At 40.8% G+C, this 20000-nt stretch overlaps 1 protein-coding gene across 1 annotated transcript in view; it reads left to right on the top strand.

The window, feature by feature from the left end:
- Positions 1–16195, top strand: part of LOC137266124 (uncharacterized) — a 39383-nt gene extending 23188 nt beyond the window's left edge. Inside the window, exons 14-34 of the mRNA XM_067801619.1 lie at positions 84–157; positions 427–525; positions 855–999; positions 2034–2224; positions 2641–4095; positions 4347–4675; positions 5131–5349; positions 5936–6246; positions 6477–6591; positions 6784–6966; positions 7164–7463; positions 7632–8043; positions 8508–8725; positions 9120–9284; positions 10036–10294; positions 10410–10680; positions 11115–11261; positions 11703–11991; positions 12722–12790; positions 13055–13250; positions 13393–16195. Of these exons, the coding sequence (XP_067657720.1) occupies positions 84–157; positions 427–525; positions 855–999; positions 2034–2224; positions 2641–4095; positions 4347–4675; positions 5131–5349; positions 5936–6246; positions 6477–6591; positions 6784–6966; positions 7164–7463; positions 7632–8043; positions 8508–8725; positions 9120–9284; positions 10036–10294; positions 10410–10680; positions 11115–11261; positions 11703–11991; positions 12722–12790; positions 13055–13250; positions 13393–15275 (7330 nt within the window). The 3' untranslated portion in view covers positions 15276–16195. The remainder of the gene's footprint in view (positions 1–83; positions 158–426; positions 526–854; positions 1000–2033; positions 2225–2640; positions 4096–4346; positions 4676–5130; positions 5350–5935; positions 6247–6476; positions 6592–6783; positions 6967–7163; positions 7464–7631; positions 8044–8507; positions 8726–9119; positions 9285–10035; positions 10295–10409; positions 10681–11114; positions 11262–11702; positions 11992–12721; positions 12791–13054; positions 13251–13392) is intronic.
- The last annotated feature ends 3805 nt before the right edge of the window (positions 16196–20000 follow it).

A 20000-nucleotide genomic window follows, 5' to 3' on the forward strand; every position in this document is an offset into this window, starting at 1 on the left:
ATTGAAGCAGGTCTGAAGATCAGTAATTCTCTTGATGTTTTGTTATCACTCCCACATGTTAATTTTTTCATTCCATTTATCAGGTCGGAGGGCATATTACGCATTGAAAGTGGCGTGGAACTACAGTTCGAACCGAATACAGGAATCTATGTAGATGGTATGTGCAGTTTTCGAGTTCAATGTATATGCATAGCGGTAGGGAGTGTGATTTTACGCATCTGTTAGCAATATTCCAGCAATATCAAGGCGGGTGACACCAGAATTTGACTTCACCCATTACACTCATAGTGGAAGTGACGGTGCCTTATGTGAAATTCACCATTACGGATGACAGTATAATAATGCAAAAATATTTCCAAAAATATTACACACTAACCGTCCAGAATTATCTTTTTCTGCCATAATCTTTATCCCCTCTATTGAAAGGCGTACTTGTGGCTGGAGAAAGTGGAACTGGAGAGAAAGTCCTACTGACCAAAGCATCAACAATGCCGTGGTTTGGAGTTGTGCTTCCGTACAAGACAGGTACTGTGAAGGTTTTGTGTTCTAGCTCCATTTCAAGGAGTGTTGGCATGTTAGGCTGGATGTAATCTGATGTTCTGTTCATACTTTTTGCATCACTCGGATGTCATCGTGTCAAGATCATGTCAAGTTCAGATTAAGTTCGATCTTTTAACATTCCAGACAATCTGACTTTTCAGACAGCGAAGTGTGGTATCTGAGCCACTAATGCTCCTTTTGTAATATGACTTTGAACAACCGGTATAGTTATTCATGTATGATGTACGTGAGTAATATTTTTGACATTCATAGGATTCACTGTTTCACTTTGAAATACACACTGTTGTTCACAGAGCGGGTGTCTAAGACCGTCAGACTGATGAACGGAACAAAGCCGAATGAAGGACGAATTGAAATTTTTGTGAATGGGTCCTGGTCGAACATGTGTTACATTGACAGGAATGTGGCGCTTCTTGTCTGCAAGGAACTGGGCTACTTGTATGTATGCTAGTAAAATTAGAATATAGTTTGATTGATAATGTTGAATTTAAAGAACCATTAAGAATCAGTGAGTACTATGTAGGCACTGGAGTAGGGGTCTCCAGAGACATTCACTTCTGAAAAGCGGATTGACTTGTTTATAGCATTGTAAAGGGCAACACACAATTAGGTGCAAGGAGGTGTTAACATTTCTGGGGTCCCCAATCATGAGATTTCTGAAATACTGTCAAGTCAACGTAAAACCAAACTCGTCTCCAATAATAGCATTCAGCGTGAAAAAAAAAGAATCAGGTTCTGTCACAATTGTACTTGATCTTCATAGATTCATGATTGAAATTATTAACCCCTACGTGCTATTTCCTAAGCAGAATTATTACAATACGTGGCATAACACACAGTCTATTCTGACATTGTTTAGATTAAGAACACCTCCCTGTACCAGACCTGCGACGATTCGGGCGAGAATTGGTTTTTAATTACCCCGTGCTTGTGTTAAGAGACAAGTAACAGGATCGGATGGGGAGACACGTTGACACATGTCACAACAATGAAATGAACAATTTTGGCATTTGTTTTTAATGTAGATCGTCCCTTGTAAAACATTGTGATTGTGAATTTTGACATTTTTTGCACGGGTTCTTTACATGGTGTCTGCTCAGGTTTTGTGGTCTCTCGTGTGTTCGAGTCAAACATATAGTTTAAGTTAGTTTACATGGTTGGTTCAAAACGAATTCCTTAATTTAAATATTTAGCCTGCTGAAGATATGTGACATGAATGATGTTCATTCGTTTTATTATACCTACATTTTACTTGTCTATTTTGTCATTCTGTGCAGGGAGGAACTTCCCAAAACTATTTTCTATCTTTAAATCCAAGCACATAAGACATTCTGAGAAACAATAACATGAATTACAAGGAGTATTTGATGCTTTTAAATTGAAAAGTAATTTGAACAAAATGTGTTTATGCTGTTCGTCGTGTCTGATATGTGTAAGATTTTAACCGTTACGCAAAATGGACAATATTTCAGATCAGAGGGATATGAGACGTATATACATGGCGGGGGAAGTGGACCAGTTCTCCAGAATCTCAACTGTGGAGAATGGGCCTCCTCTCTATCTGACTGCCAGCCTAAATTCTCTTCCAGTAGTTTCTGTGTCAGTCGTGGAGGTTTTGGAGTCCGATGCCATAAGTTTGTAGCTCACACTGGAACACATACATGTAAGGGAAACTCACATATCCAGGCCAAACTATGTGTTGTCATTGTAAAACACAAAAGTGTAAAGGGAAAGAGTGTGAACATTATCAACAGTGAGTATTTTGTAGATTCGAAATACATACTTACAGGTTTGTACATAATTTTATTTGAAAATAGTTTGTAATATCTATTTCCTCCAACAAATACGTGTCTGTATGTTTAAAGTGTTAAGACCAAAATGAAATTAAACTTGTATCTTCCGAAGGATAGATGGTGTTGATGCCATGACAACACAAGTTCAAATATTCACAGTTATTTTTGCCGAAATGCCGAACGTGATTACGGTTTCTTCGGCATCATGATGTCACGTTACTTGATGAAAGTGACCTCCGGCATCTCGTGTGCCACGATAGTTTTATTGTATTTGTTATGTTTCCAGTCTCATACCTGGAAAGAGTGTCCATCCAGAATTCGATAACTGGTCTTGTGGTGGAGACTCCCACAGTACGCTTGTCCAACTGCCATATCAACAACACCGAGAAAGTGGGCCTCACGATCCAGACTGACACCTTCGACATTGACCTGAACGGGACAGTTGTTGAACATGGGCAGTCAACAGGTATAATGACTAAAGTAACTAACCGCTTCCGCCTCAGGAATGGCACAACACAACACAATCACGGAAGTGGAATTGTCCTGTTTGGAACATCGGCGCCAACAACGGTTGAAAAAATGAACATCGTTAATAACACTTTTCACGGTTTGGAAACACAGGTGACTAACCGGATCAACAAAGGCGTGTTACACATAAAGAACAACAGATTTGAGGATCATGGTTTGGGAGGTTCGGGCCTTCAATTGCATTACGGATCAGTGTCTTACACGAAGGTGTACGTGGAACAGAATTCATTCAGTAACAATGTGAAGTCCATAGATGCCAGAGTGGGGAATAATAATTATTATTCCACTGAAAACAGATGCGTCATCAGGGGGAATATGTTCAAATCAACTGGTCAAATAACACTGTATGCAGGATACAAATCATCTCTTTACACTGAAGACAATTCTTTCAAGAATTCATTTGGTGGAGACAAATGTTTCCTGAATGTGGAGGTGTACGATGCAAGAGATGGTGACAACGTTCAAAATATTAGTCTGTCTACCAATGGTTTCCAAAATATTACAGGTCGATGTGTTGTTTATATAAAATCAACAAAATATGAATTTAATGGGACCCTGACTTATAACCAGATATTCAGTTCTCCCACCGATGAAGGAACAGTTTTGTTAGACTCGAAAAACGTTAGCCTTTCTTATAACATGTTTGATAACCCTAGAGCTGATTACGAAATAAAGATTCTATTGACTGGAGGGGAGAAGATCAATGCTGAGCACAACTGGTGGGGAAGTGCTGATCCAGCCATTGTTCGACAACGTATTCTAGACAAGGATCTCGACCAGAGGCTTCTCAAGGTGGACTACCTTCCTATCCTCACTGATCAGAATTTCGACTGTACTGAAGTACAGAACTGCAGTGATAAAGGTGAATGTGTTCGGCCAAATGGGTGCAGATGTGACGAGGGATGGGCTGGAGAGGATTGTTCTGACTTTGACTGCTCTGGTGTTGGCAACTGTAATGGAAATGGTTTATGTAAGGGGCCAAACCAATGCAATTGTTCTCTGGGCTGGGAGGGTTCTTCCTGTGTCATTGCCACGTGCCATGAAGTGAATGACTGTGGCGGAAATGAAAGAGGATACTGTGTGTTGCCTGAACGGTGTTCATGTTTTCCCCAGTATAGCGGTGCTGACTGCTCCCAGTGTGCACCCTTACGATGGGGAGACAGCTGCCTCCCTTGTCCTCAGTGTAACCATGGATCCTGCAACCTCAGAAATGGTAAGCTGACAATCAATAACAAGTATGCTTATATTTACATACGATCTTGTGAAAATTTGAAACTTGTTTAAATGTGAGCCCGCAGTCCTTACCATGAAGCGGATATCATCATAACAGATTTACAGTTAATCGATATCGGGTAAAATATTACAACAGACTCCTGTTACAGTTTTATTTACTTTTGTAGTCAGATGACCAGTAAGGCAACATTCAAATACTTTGTTTACATATACGTATTCTACTTCAAACAGGCAACTGTGATTGCTTTGCTGAAAATTGGTCAGGCGATTTATGTGACACGTGTAGTGAGACGTTTTACGGCTCCAACTGCCTTCCATACACAAACGTCCTGAACATCATTCCAAGCTCTGGCCCTGACACTGGAGGAACAGATGTGCACATCTGGGGACACAACTTCCCAGAAACGAACAACAACGTCTTCTACTGTAGATTCGACTCCACAGTGGTCAATGGCACACGCATGTCGAAGGAGCACGTCATGTGTAGGAATCCTCAGCATCAAGCGGGCAGTATAATTGTGGAGATTTCTCCTGACGGACTACACTTTACTCGAAATCAGGTAAGAAGCGAATTCTGTTTAAATGCAATGAGACGGGATGAGAGGGTGTTGTGAGAGATAGTTCAACTTGGTTACATGTCATTCATAGTCGCCATCCCTGATATTTATACTCTGAGAAATAGATCCCCGCGAACATTCGCGTTAGCGGTGTTTTACAGCAATCCATTCTTGTCGTAAGAGGGTGGTCACGGTCGCTGAGATGGTGGACACCTCTCATCAGTTGTGTATCGTATCCCGTGCTATTGATTGTTGGATTGTCTGGTCCAGACTTAATAAAAAACAAACGAAACAAAGCAGAAAACTAAATCTGTCAGTAATATAGCTGCCACTTTGATGGGTGCGGCGAGTAAACAACAAAAGCTCAATTGAGAACTAGTTATGTCTATTAACAGTATCTGCGATCGTACATTGGCAAGTACACAGTGAATTAAATGTTATCAACTCCTGTTCTCCAGACAGCATTTACATACTATGAAGTTTGTCCACCCGGAGCCTGTGGGAAGACGGAAACCCCTCCTCATGGCCACTGCCTGTTTGGAGGATGCATATGTATCCTGCCCTGGTCAGGTGAAGACTGCAGCGTCGAGCTTATGGCACCCGTTATATCCGTCTTCGAAAAGGTGCAAGAAGCTGCAGAAGGAGATGAATATCAACTTCAATTAACACTTTCTCAGGTAGGTTGTATTATTTTGCTTATCACAATAATTGTGACATCTTGTTTGCCCATTTGATTGTCAGAGCCACCTCAGGTGATTAGTAAAAATCCTCTTCAAAGATCCAATTATCGCATTTGTTGGTTCTGAATAGTATTTCAGGACATTACATAATATCTTTAATGACAGGTTGATTACCTTTGCCAACCTATCTGTGCCCAAACAGCTGTGATATATAAATGTACATTCATGAGCACAAGACCCAATGACACTCATTTCCAATGACCTATTCGGATAATTTCAATCCCAATTATTCCTTTCTCCCAGTGCTAATTGTTTCAATAGATATTTGAGATTGACTGCTCTCTTAAGTGAACTGATCCGCAAAGATACACGTTTTAATTGGTCTCCATGTTTGAATACCAATTCTTATCATATGAGGCGACTGAAGGGATCGATGGTCGCAGATTTAACCGTATCCCAATTGCTACAGCAACACTGCAGATGCAACATTTCTAGTGTCCTAAAGTGTTAAGTTGTCATCACCTTGAAATACAGGCGTGATGAAATGCCTTTGGAAATATCACGAACGGTCTACAATTTACAGGGGAGTCCTCCAGTTGATTGGTACATATCTGGAGCCCCTTCTGGAATGACAATTAACCAAAAGAGCGGACTCATCTTCTGGGAGAGGACAGTAGCCAGTGCCCAGCCGTATATCATCAACGTCAGAGCATCAAACCGTATAGGCCGTACAGAGGTCCAGTGGTCACTGAAAGTCCAGCTGTCCTATAACATCACAGTAGAGGATGTGACACCCAGTGGAGTTCTGCCCGTTCCTAAAGCCATCCAAATCAAAGGAATGGTCACGTATTTTAGTGGAACCTCTCAGTCTTTGATTGCTTTTGTGGATGTTAAGTGAGTTTTCATGTTTTCTCGTTTTGCGTTTTTATTGACAGTAACAACAAGGCACACTGGCATTTTGGAATAAAAATAGCGAGTCATTGAATATATTATCAGTCATAACGGTTACATATGAATCTTCTGATGCAGTGTACCTTACAGTGGGAATATCCTTTTCACTCAGAGACTGTTGTAATTCTTAAAATACTCAATACCACTCAATATAGTATTTCTATTCTATTAAGGGTACGAAATAAAGGCAGAATCACAACAATTCCCATTGTGACATCGCCAAGGAGCAGGGAACGTTTTGAAGCAGTGTACTTCCCAATGGCTGGTGACGGTGGACTGTTTGAAGTGGTAAAGTATACTACTATCCTTCAGTTAGTTATACACGTAATTGCCTTGAAGCATAAGTTAATGCAATACTTTTGCAAACATTATTTTGTAGTAGTAAATTAGTGTTGACTGATTACACGTATGGTATTGGCGAGCTTGCATATAATGGTGTTTTTTCACTTTGTTAATTTTCTTTTCCTACCGCAACTTTAGGATGGACGCCACCCATCCGATAGTGGGTTCACTCCTCAGAAATCCTGGAGTGTGTTGGGCATGATATGTGTGCCAGGATTTGTGAACAGAGAAGCCTACTTGGACGCGGACGTGGTGGAGATGCGGGGTGTTTCTGTACTCAAGAACGATGGAGTAAATGGAATCCGTAATATCACAGCCAGAGTGAGTTGAAATAATGTTCTGTATGACTTTAATGTGTATAGCTACCTGGTAATACCATTTTATATAATCATTGCTCTCGTCTTTTGACACTGAGTGCACTTAAATAAACAACATAAGTCCATTCTTTAATAGGTCTTTCTTCATCTGCTTTTCCATGAACCAATTATGTTAATATGTCAACTGTTCTGTTTCATCAGGTAGAAGGCATTGGTGGTCCATTAACATCTGTTGTTGTGAGAGCTAAAAACAGACTTTCAAGCGATGGTTCTCAACCCCTTATAGTATTCTTGGATACAGATTCTGAAGTGTCCATAGATTTGATCCTCACAGTATCTCGTCCTCTCCGTGGTGTTATTGCTGTTGTGTTCAGTACTCCCGATGGCACCACTGCCAGAGTTAGGATAGGATTGCAGCTGAATGTCCGAAAACCTGCTCTGGTCCTCTCGCCATCATCTCTCTCAGATAGTGTTCCCAGAGGAACACAGAAGACGTTCCAAGTAGGTTTTCTTTGAAGTGGAAATCATAATCATTTCAGTGTGTGTGTTTATGAGCACTAATACGTACAGAACCTAAACACGTCATGGTGTATTTAAGACATCACCAAAATATCTAAAACTGATATAAGGAATATCATTTCTTGAACAAGCTGTAATTACTGTCAACAGGTTAATATCAAGAACGAAGGCGAGGTTACCGCCAAATCACTCAGAGTAACGCTACCTTCAGAACCAAGACTTACGATTTCTGCATATTCCACAACGACTACAACGGCTTCAGAGAATGGCCTTGACCTACACCCAAATGAGACGGCTATCTTGGTTCTGACTGTCACGACTGGCGCAACAGACAGTTTAGGCCAGTTTAGTGGCAGCGTAGCCCTGAACTCGGATCTCTCTTCTGCTAGTATCTCCTACAGATTCTATGTGACATCCCAGGAGAAATTAAATATCACAGTTCGGGTAGAAGATGAATACACGTATTTCGCCTCTGACAAGCCCTTGGTGTCTGGAGCAGTTGTGACACTCCGAAATCCTAGAAGAAGATACTCGGAACAGAGAATAACCAATAATCAAACAGGTATGTAGCTTATCTAATATTCCTTCGTAGCTAAATGCTGTGTTACTGTTTTGGTTTAACACCAATGATCCAGGTTGCCACATTTCGGTGACATTTATATCACGCATGACAAAACGTATTTGTTTTTAATTGTTTTACACAACAATCATGGAAGTATGATATCCCAGCTTGTACTATGAATTTTTACATACCATATATCGCTGACATTTGTTTGAGTTAACACATAATGAAAACTGCGACCATATAGTTAAAGCTGTTGTATTGCAGGACGATGGAGTAGAATACGGATCAAAGCATTATCTTGTTAGGCCGAACAGCCGAGTTCGAATCCCCAAATGGGTATAATATGCGTGAGGCCATTTTCTGGTGTGCCCTTCCGAGGTGCTACTGGAATATTGCTAAAAGTGGTGTAAAAATTTCTTACTCAACCTTTAATTGTAATTTTTGTGCTGATCTCTTCACAGAGTTGGTGATGTTTGAGGATGTTTATGAAGATCGATACACGCTGACTGCTACCGCTCCTGGGCATGGGTCCTACTCAGCTGTGATCATTGCTAAACCCTCAGACTCCGCCATCACAATCTTCCTGCAGAGAGTTGCTGTCAAGTACACCTGGACCGTTACCCCCACAACCTTCCAGGACAAATACACAGTCACTCTGGAGTCTACCTTTGAAACTCACGTAAATTATAAACGCTAATGCTTCTTGAATGGAAAATATTTTACCCGCTAGGTATTTACTAGATTTGTTATTAATCATTGTAAATATCTTATTGGTGGTCATTTCACACACTGGATCGTTGTGAATATCTTATTGGTGGTCATCTTGATCACGAGGTGTTTTTCAGAAGATGCGTTCATCATTGTATAGATCCTATTGGTGATCATCTTACCCCCAAGGTGTTATCTCAACAGATACGTTCACCATCGTAAATATGTTGATGTTATTTTTACTGTCGCGGCTTACAAATACATGCTGTCCTTAAAAAGGCGTATATTTATCTCGATGATGGCGTCATGGATATGTGGCAATATATGGTTGATATGTGTCAGCTCTATACTAATGATCTATGAAGGTACCCATGCCTGTTGTCACTGTGGAGCCAGCCAGTCTGAATCTGATTCCATATGAGGAAGGGAAGAAAGATGTGATCAATTTCAACATCACCAATCACGGCCTGATAAGGGCAGACAATGTCAGGTTTGCTCTGCCTGGTCATCCAACTCTGAACTTTACACAGGTGAATATGTTGCCTCCTATAACCACACATACGTGTGGACACCATTCCTTGTGTCCCAAAGTCTCTTATTTCTGGAATATTCTTCAGAATATTAGTGTAGCAATGTATATATCGATTTCACAACCAGAAAACTCATACCGCATGCATGCTTGTTAGGATGTTTTGCTTACAAGAAAAATTGATGTACCAACATTTGTCTGAAAGTACCATACCTTAGCTCTTGTCCTTCATTTATAGTTGAAACATCTGGTTTTATTGCCGTATTAAATGTATTCTATATATTTACCTTATTATTAAATTCTGACTTGTCAAAAGAAGCGACTAACTGGATCGGGTAGTCAGGCTCACTGACTTGGTTGACACATGTCATCGGTTCCCAACTGCGCAGATCGATGCTGATGTTGTTGATCACTGGATTGTCTGGTCCAGACTCGATTATTTACAGACCGCCACCATATAGCTGGAATAATGCTGAGTGCGGCGTAAAACTAAACTCACTCACTCATCATTATTAAATTCAAATCAACTGTATCTTCATCCGTCATTGAAAACTATATTTCCTTGTAACCTGGCTCTCAATTCAATTTTTAGTTTAGATTAAATACAGATTTAGATTTAGAATGTAATCTCAGTGATATAAGCACTGATTAAAAATGTGTGAATTTGTGAACTCAGCAATGGACTTTTTAAATATTTACCAAAGCTTCATGTGTAAATGGTTTACTAACATCTGTCCGTATTGTCCTTACAGACAATTGATCCGATAGGAGGCGTAGCGGCAAACACAAGCATCATTGTCCCAGTTTTGGTTAAAGTGAAGCCTCGTGTGAAGAGGAACCTAGGTACATCGGCATGTGGTTTGAAAATGCTTTACGATTACTACTGTGGTGGTACAAGAACTGGAGGTCAGGATATCACTCTGACAAGGGTGTATCCTGGACGACCTCCCTTACCATGTGGAGTTGTTGAAAGTCGAAGAAGGGAAGGAGGTGGTTATGTTGGAATATCAGGTAATGCTTACGGAGATAATGCATTATGTATATATCAGTGTTCCGTTCTTACCTATCTGTCTATATAATTTGGAACCAGAAATCACCAAAGTTCATGCAAAGCATTTGTTTTTAGGTACTACTGGTGGTGGGTCATCTCCATCAAGTTCGGTTGTTGTCTACAATCCCGTGACTCCACTCACCTGTAACTGTGCAGGGACGCTCATCAAGACGTGTGCTTTGGGTTTTCATCCCATTGCTGGATGTGCCGTAGCAGTGACAGGTTTTGCCGGAGCCAGTGGCTTCTGGGGATTTGCGAAAGCAATCTTTGACTTTGCTACTGCATGTGTCCTCCCTGTCGTTTGTCCTCAGTGTGCTGTAGGTCTTACGCTGTGGCAAGCTGTTGTGTAAGTTAAAAATGCATATATAGTGTTCATGAGCAAAAAGTGCAATGATTGGTTCATGTTTAGAGACGGATATGATTGTTTATTTTTTAAGACTCTTGGACATGAACAAGTCTTGACCATTGCTGATATATTGTGGAGGGGTGCACTTTAGAAAAAACGGAAAACAGTTATCTCAAAGCACTAATTATATATATTTTGAAAACTCAAACGAACTTTCCAGTATTAATAATTCCTCGCTTCATGCCTTGTCCTTAAAAGTGACGATTTTTCTAGCTAGCATATGATCGATCGTAGATTCGAATCTGAGCTTCGACCTCTAATGATTCGTATGAAAGCAACAGATGTGCAGGTGACTTCCCCCAAATATGCATCTGATATGCAAACATATATGATTAATCAGTAAGCGTTATTCCTGTATCATTCGTTCTCTTCAGGTGCATATACGAAACGAACAGAGACTGCAGCTCAAAACGACGCCGACGTGCTACAAATGGGGAGATCATCCAAGGCATGGTGGACAGTAACGTTGCCCTGAGGAACTACATGATTATGTTAGAGGAAGTCTTTGGAGGACAAGAAATGTAAGGCATAACTTCCTTGTTGATTTGTCTTCCGTAACCCATACTTATCATAAAAGACAACGAACAGGATCGTGTGGTCAGATTCACTGACTTGGTCATCACATGTCAATGCATCTCGTTTGCGTATAGTGATGTTCATGATGTTGGTCACTGGATTGTCGGATTGCCTGATTGTCCAGACTCAGTTATGTACAGGCTGCCGCCATGTACATGGAGTATTGCTGATCATCAAATCATCAGCTAGTCATCAAATTAATTGACTATGGGGCTTGTATTGCCATGGTTATATGATAACTATCCTGTCAGTGGTATCCGGCAATGATGAGTGAGCGAGTTAAAATTCAGCTTCACACCAGCAATCATGAAATTCACCTGACAGAGTTTACAGATGGTCCCTAAACATGCAAATGCCATGCAAGAGTTCCATGGTTTTTTTTTCAGGTTTGGTGTGTATGACAACAGTTGGATGTCTTCTTTCAACCTAGCCCTGGCTGATGATAGTGCAGGAGGAAGCTCTCTGTCCTCCAGTGAGATCGCATCCATTGTTGCTTCAATGAACTCCACGCAAGGGGCTATCGTAGAGAAATTCCTGCTTAGGTGGAACAAAACAATGACAGCTTGGGAAGACGGAACACTTACTTCCCTTGGTCTTAAAGACAATGTCATTGCATATAACGTCATCATGTCGAGATTTCAGCAATTTAAAACAGACACGGATAATGCGAAACAAGTAAGTTCAAAAGTTCGTTATTGATATTATTTGCAAGTAGACCTTCCTTCGTCCGTTCAAATGTTTTTTCATCTATTGCATTTATCATGTTAGTCATGAAGCTTGAAGGAACAAGTGTTGTAGTTTCTCATATTTGTTCATTTTCATTTTAGGCATTTCCATTTGGGGATGGTTAGTTCGAGAGAAATGTTGTCACATTTTTGCACCCATGGCTAAAATGGAATCACGTCTTCCATGTGATATATAGAACTGATAACAAAACGTCAAACCATCGGCTGAATTCGTTGAAAAATCTGTGTAGTGTTGAAAGGCGCTACACGTGAAGGACAACACTATATGCCATCACAAACTCATTAAAATGAATTCTTTGACATGGATTCAAATTGCTTCTCGCTCGCTGGAGGCAGATGGTTCGAATCAAGTAAACTCCTGTAATTGAAGCATCACATTTGAAAGCCATTTATGTTCATCTTAAAGTATTCCATCTCATCATTGTTGATGACTATTAAATACATACTATTTCTGCACATATTATGTACAGCTTGTACAATCAAGCAGATTACTTAACCCGCCCACCTTATTCGACCCTGCTGAAACTAACTTGAATGCTTTTGTAACGGTAGAGTGGAAAATGAACACACTGGGCCTTTAATGTAAGAATTCCTATTGAAGAGTCTAGTAGGAATTGTGCAACAATCCTCTTGGTCAAATAAATGTGTCATGTTTGCAGAGAGGATTTGACTCCATATTTGATGACTTTGCAAATGCAGTCAATGCCTATCAAGAAAAAGAAAAGAAGGTGAGGACTGGACGATGTCAGCCTAAACAGTTTAATGTTTGCTTATTAAGAAACAATTCCATCTTAGATTAGGTCACCATGGAATCATATTTCTAAATACAGATACCGACTGTTACCAGTTGGAGGTACAGCACTGCTCATGGATTCTACTGGAAACATATCGGGAATAGAGATTCCACATGTTTCACATTTACAGCTTCAATTGATACTGTTTGTGCAGACTGATATTGTACTTGTTTGAAAGCCCATGTGTTGTTTCATCAGGGTGGGAGTGATGATGGAGTGTGTGCCAAGGTTCGAGTACGTATTGTGCAAGAGCTGGTCCTCACCCGGGATGCTTTCACTGCTCGTTTAGAGATAGAAAATGGTGAACAATCCGCCCTGGATAGCATCCGGGTCACCGTAGACATAAGGGCAACATATGGCGCTGGGACATCAGCCAATGACAAATTTTCAGTTGGTAAGTATTTTCAGTGCGACATGTTCGAACTATAGCTATTACATGAAATAATACATAAAATGCATTCATTTTCAATTGGATTTACGTTAAAGCAGTTGAACGAATTGTGAACCTGTTGTATGACGTTCCTTCTTTTCCAAAGGAACCCCGACTTTGGTGGGCCTTACTGGAGTTGATGGTACAGGCAGGCTTGAGAGAGATGTGTCAGGTACAGCAGAATGGCTGATCATCCCCTACTCTGCTGCGGCAGTCAAGGAAGATACTCTCTATGATGTCGGTGGGACTCTTTCCTACACCGTCGATGGTTCCAACTTTTCCATCCCTCTGCTGCCAGATACTATTACAGTGAAACCAAATCCCAGTCTCACTGTCAACTACTTCCAGGAGAAATACGTCCAGGGTGATGACCCGATGACTTCTGACGTGATGGAGCCAGTCGTTCCCTTCACACTTGCTGTCATGGTCACCAATGGAGCCTACGGTGTAGCGCGCCAACTGAAGATAACCTCCGCACAACCAGAGATCGTTGAAAATGAGAAGGGATTGCTGGTCTCTTTTAAGATAATTGGAGCGCAGTTGGATGGAAGTCCTGTCAGTCCGTCCCTGTCTATCGACTTTGGAGATATTGAGTCCTTCGAGACAAAGACCGCTCGTTGGTTTCTAACATCAAGTCTAAAGGGAAAATTTTACAACTACACAGCTACGTTTGAGAACATTAACCCTCTGGGTGATCCTCAGTTATCCATAATGGAAGACCTTGGATATCACGAGTTGGTCCATCTGGTGAGACTTGAGTCTACAAATGACAAAAACGATGACTTTCTGGTTAATGACATTATTGATGAGGATGAAATGCCTGATGCAGTTTATGACAGTTCAAATGGATTATATTCGATTCCAGTGGGTTCATCAAATGTCACAGCCTTCCGTTTACGAAGAACTGAGACTGTTGGAACCAGATCGTATACTTACGTGGACCTGTCTGTTATGATGTCAGAGAGTCCCTCCACAATGTATGCCTACACCCGCCTGGTGAACAACGTGACAAGAGACAGTGTGACAGAAACACTCCTGCAGGTTACCAGACATGACGGGAAGGATGTTGTGGTAGGACCTAATGCCTGGCAGACATCCCACTACCATGATAAGTTTTACTTGCACATATTTGACCAGTACAACAACACCATTGACTCAACCAATATATCCTATTCACTGGTATTTGGACCAAAGAATACGTACAAGCCGATATTTACTAAGAGTATTTACGAGGTATTCGTTACATTTGGTCAGCCACCCGGTCCCATTGTTGCAGTTCAAGCAACGGATAAAGATGTTAACACGCAAGTGCGCTACAGTCTTGACACATCATCTGTGTTTGCTATAAATGAACTGTCTGGAGAAGTCCGAAACACTGAACACCTGACAAGTATACTGTATGAACTGACTGTGACAGTAACCGATGATGGTATCCCCTCCTTGAGTAGTTCAGCAAAGATTCTGGTCAGGACTGGGGGGAACAGCGTGTCGTTGTCTTCCTCAGCACCAACTACAGTTTCAACGTTTTCTGACGCATCTTCAGTAACAAGAATTTCAACCGATAGATCCACTTCCCAGGTTTCAGGAGAAACATCTGTTGGGACTGTACTGTCTTCCACCACGTCACCCATCACGCTTACAGCTTCGCCCACAACGACAGGATCCGGTACAAACAACACAATGGCTTTAAACACAACCTCTCCAACTGTGGACATTGTTTCATCATCTACGTTCAACGACACATCAACTGGTTCTGGTTTGGAAAGCTCAGTTGCTTCCTACTCGAGTTCTGTTCCCACTGGCACAACCGTGTCAGTATCCAAGGCAACATCACCTGGTTCTGGTCTCAACAGCTCAGCTGCTCCAGACTCGAGTTCTGTTCCCACTGGCACAACCGTGTCAACATCCGGGGCAACAAACAACCTGTGCCATGTTTGGACTTCGTTTGTATCTGGTCTACTTATGTGTATAACATTCATTTCATTGTGAACAGTTGATTTGTCCAATTTTGTATATTATATTCGAGGGAAGCATTTCAGCATCCGTGATAAGTCTGAGTTTTTAAATATTAATTTTAAAACCACTTGTTGTCAATGATGAACATGTAAAGAACCTGTAAGTTTGCTGCACTAGCACACTTGTGTTCATGGAATGTCGAGATTAAGATCAGGTTCGTTGTTGTAGCCATGTTTCTCTGTATACAAATGCAGTATAACAAACACTTTAATGACATGCACCGCCTTTAATAATAATCAGATTATATAGAAAATTGTAAAAGATCTCTAGAAGCAGGCACATCATATACAGAAGCGTTAGATAAGTATTTCTTATCCTGCTATAAAATAGGCAAGTCACGTCATTTTAGACAAGATATTATTTGCTTTAGAAGACACACATATTTGCAAGACACACATTGGCTTTACCTATATTGCTTATTTTTTTAAGATGTACATACAATCTCGAGCTTCCTATCTTCATAATTAACCACAGCTGAGTGACGACCGAAGATGAATTATCCTTAAAACAGCAGTAATAGTTTGACTGTCAGGCGGAATTTACTTGCTTTGGTATTACTCTCATTGCATTTACTGGACATGTTTACTACCCTGTGAAGTTCACCAAGCTTGACACTTTGAGACCTATAATTACTGTTATTATTTATCAAAAGTAATACTGTATATGTTCATCAGGATTCTACCTGAACTCATTTTTGGTTTAGTCAGAACAACATCTCGGTGGAGGTTTAAGATCTCACATTATATGAATTCTTGCTGTACGAGTAATATCGAGTTTTTGTGTATCTACTCTAAATACACAGAAGATATTTTATTGCATTCATGGTAAATAAAAAAAAACATCATTGCTTTGACCCATTATGTATTATATGAATAAATGTTTTTAGAAAACTCCACCTGACTGTGTCAGTGAATGTCATCGGTTCATAATTGCGCAGATCGATGCCCAGTCTGTTGATCACTGGACTGCCTGATCCAGATTCTATTATTTATAGACTGCCGCCATATAGTTGGAGTATTGCAGAGTGCGACGCAAAACTTAACTCACTTGTACTTTTGTTTGTTTGTCATTTAACGCCATATTTGGCAATATTTGTGAATTAATTCAGCGAGCTTGATCACTCTATCCCGTTACTCGCCTCTTGCGTTGAGCAGCAATTTCTGAAAATGTTAACCTGGAATTCCATGGGTCGGTAACGTTAGAGTTGTCACTTCACTTTGTGGGGACACAATGACTCAAGGGGTCAGGTCACGCAGTGTAACCGCCCCAAACCTGCTCGTTGACTCCATAGAATTAGAACTTAGAAATAATATGGGAATCTTCACAAAGGTGTGTTTGTTCTTTAACGACCGTAAACGATCGACCCTGGTATAAAATTCATACCTCTGCCAAGAACAAAGCCTAAAGGATATACGCCCATCAACACAATCATGTGTTAGGATATTTTGTTTGTAGCCATGGTAGTGTGAGGACCAAGTGCAGCACGCGGGATGCCCCGAAGGAGGAATATAATGTGAATGAAATGCTAGCGTAGTCATAGCATGAACTGGTATGTCACAGTGGACGTGCAGGTTCTCAAGTTTAATATTTTCAAGACATTGTCAACTATGCTCTGTTTGCTCGTCTTGCAACACTTTCCCAATATCATCATTCCGTGAACATCTGGGTTAAAACTGGTCTTCAGCAACCCATGCCTGCAATATGAGGCAACACACGGGATGGGGTGGTCCGGCTCGCTGACTTCGTTGATACATGTCATCGTATCCCAACTGCGCAGATCAATGACCATGTTTTTGATCACTGGATTGTCTGGTCCAGACTCGAATCTTTACAGACAATATATCTGGAATATTCCTGAGTGTGTGCTGTGGTAAACTACAAGCAAAACAAACAAAACCATCACAGTAATCGACTGAGTGTATTCATTACCGCCATGTTGAGAGTGATGAAAGCAAACCGTCCCGCTTCAGCTAAACGTGCATGTGTGCGCGTTTCTGGCTGCACTGTACCATTGTACGATATACATCTCACATTCGTTGTTTATTGCAGTTGTCCGTATGATTTAAGCGGTCTATGTATCTATGCATGCACACTCACGGTTAAATGTGACGGTCTCAGAAATAATAGGTAAACCATCTTCTTCTATAAATACCAAAGCTCAAACGACCTTTGTCGAATCATCGTGCAACAGCCCGACAGATCGATTATTTTGCGGTGCCCGTACAATGCTGAAGAGTCCTTTATTTTATCCATGGTTTATTAACATTATGTACAGCCTCTTTCATGCTGTGAAGAGACTTAAAAGCTTAAAAGTGTTCACCCGAACTTATCTGACTCCTTCAGTCTCATCGTGACAATGTCGAATGAGGCACATAGATGAACGGGTATATTCGATACCGCCTACCCATCCAGCTTCAGTCCATAACTGTGAGTCAAGACATTTAAATTTCAAAAACACATGAACATTACATAAGCAACATATTATCCAAGGGCAGTTTTCTGAACTTTGTCTCAAACAGGCGATTATACCAAAGTATGCCAGAATGGCGACGTGAAGGATGTGTTTCACTCAATGTCTTGAAATCTACTGGTCGCATGTTCACGTTCTTGTAAAACCGCACTCACGCACACGTACATGCTCACTCACTCTAGGAGAGCTGCTGGGTGAGACTGCTGCATCCCAACACCCCAGTTTCGTACCCACATACGAGGTCCCGGGGTAGAACAGGCCTTCAGCAACCCATGCTTGCCATAAAAGGTGACTATGCTTGTCGTAACATGCGACTAAAGGGATCAGGTGGTCATACTCGCTGACTTGGTTGACGCATGTCATCGTGCGGCGTGCGGCGTGCGGCGTGCGGCGTAAAACTATACTCACTCACTCACTCGTACCCACATACCGACCTTCTAACGTCTATTACATGAATGCTAGGGTACCACCCATATGTGTAATATTTACTCAAACAAAATATAACTACAGTACCTCTGTATTGCAAGCGAGGAACGTCACACACTCACAGGCGTGTGTTCCTTGCTTGGTGCACCTTCAACGCCGTGACAACGTAAAAATCTAAATCCTTGTATCTCGCTTCAACAGTGTCCCTTCCCCACCTGAATCTAGTTTTATCAAAGTGTGTAAAATACAAAACATACACGGTGTTTCAAAAGTGCCTTGTAATCTATGCACTTATGTTTGTCAAATATCCTAGTCATCGTAGTATCACCTGGAGTTTAGCTAAGTGTTTGCTAATCCGTGGTCTGCAAACTTCCCTGTCAGTACATCAGGGTCGCGATACACTAAACGTTTACAGCGTTACGAGATATCGTACCTATATAGTTTATCATAGGATGACGAATGACGTAGAGCTACGTACGCTTTGTTGACCGACGCCTGGCGGCCCATTCTACCCATCCTTTTCTTAAAAGGGGACAAACAGTATCGGGTGGTGAAGCGCGCTGACTTAGTTGACACGTTACCGTAACCCAAATGAATAGATCAATGCCTACGGTGTTGATCACTGGTTTTGTGTGGTTCAGACTGGATCATTTACCGACCACCGCCATATGACTGGAATATTGCTGAATATAAACTTACTCACTAATTGTCGTCACGATATGGCTGAAATATTGCCGATGTGACGTTAAATATTAACTCACTCACTCACTCACTCACTAATTGTTGGACATAAGATGATATTCAACAGACAAACGTGTCATCAAAATGGAATGCTTTTCCGCAAATACGCAAATACGATCATTTGTTAAACAACTTTTGTCCTAAGTTAAATCCAATCCTGAAACTTGAATTTTCAGTTGACAAGGTAAAGTTATGAGAATTCACAATATTAACTAAACTTTATTTGGTTTACAGATGGGTATAAGGTGAAATTCATCATCACTGTAAACAGGCTATACCTTGTCTACCGCACAGCCTTACTTCAAAACGTATATCATTAATGAGTGAGTGAGTTAAAACTTAACAGAAAATGGTAATATTGCATCCATGTTGTGATGAGAACAGTTTATATCAATATTCAAATCAATATAATAAATATATAACGGAAAACCTGCCATAAAGGGACAGTAACATTACTAGAATTCATAGCTCTTGATTTAAAACTAGTATGCTATCATAAAAATATATCACGAGACAACAGTATAATCTAAGAACGGGCTAGAGATCACCAGCAGCTAAAGGTTGATCACCATACGTGGGGGCATGGGAACTTACATTAACTTTACTACCTACATGGACCTATTTGGATTCACATCATCCCGTCAGCAGCCGGCAGTCCTACGCTTTAAATCCTACTAAATTTACTTTGCGAGAGTATGACATCATCGCATGACCTATTCTGATCTGGACTGTCAACTCAAGTAGACATACCAATGTAAGGTTTTATTACAAGGAATCCATTTAGCTCTATAGCCAGTGTATGGAATAAGAAGTAGTGTCGAGTGTTGCCTTGGCAGCAAGAATTGTCATTGTGTTACCAGAAATGCCAACGTGGCTAGTAACCAACAAAAAACGATGTCATATTGGCAAGTAGCAAAGTCATTATATAATTCAATAATAATTTCAGTTAAAAGTGGGTGTTTGGAAGAAATGCTTTTAACAGCCTTCGACAAGACAAAGAGTCTGAAAAGATGATTTATTGTTCATATATACGGTGTTTATTAATATATCTTAGGTCTTTA

This window comes from Haliotis asinina, chromosome 15 (assembly GCF_037392515.1).
Source record: "Haliotis asinina isolate JCU_RB_2024 chromosome 15, JCU_Hal_asi_v2, whole genome shotgun sequence".
In the NCBI taxonomy this organism is placed as follows: Eukaryota; Metazoa; Mollusca; class Gastropoda; order Lepetellida; family Haliotidae; genus Haliotis; species Haliotis asinina.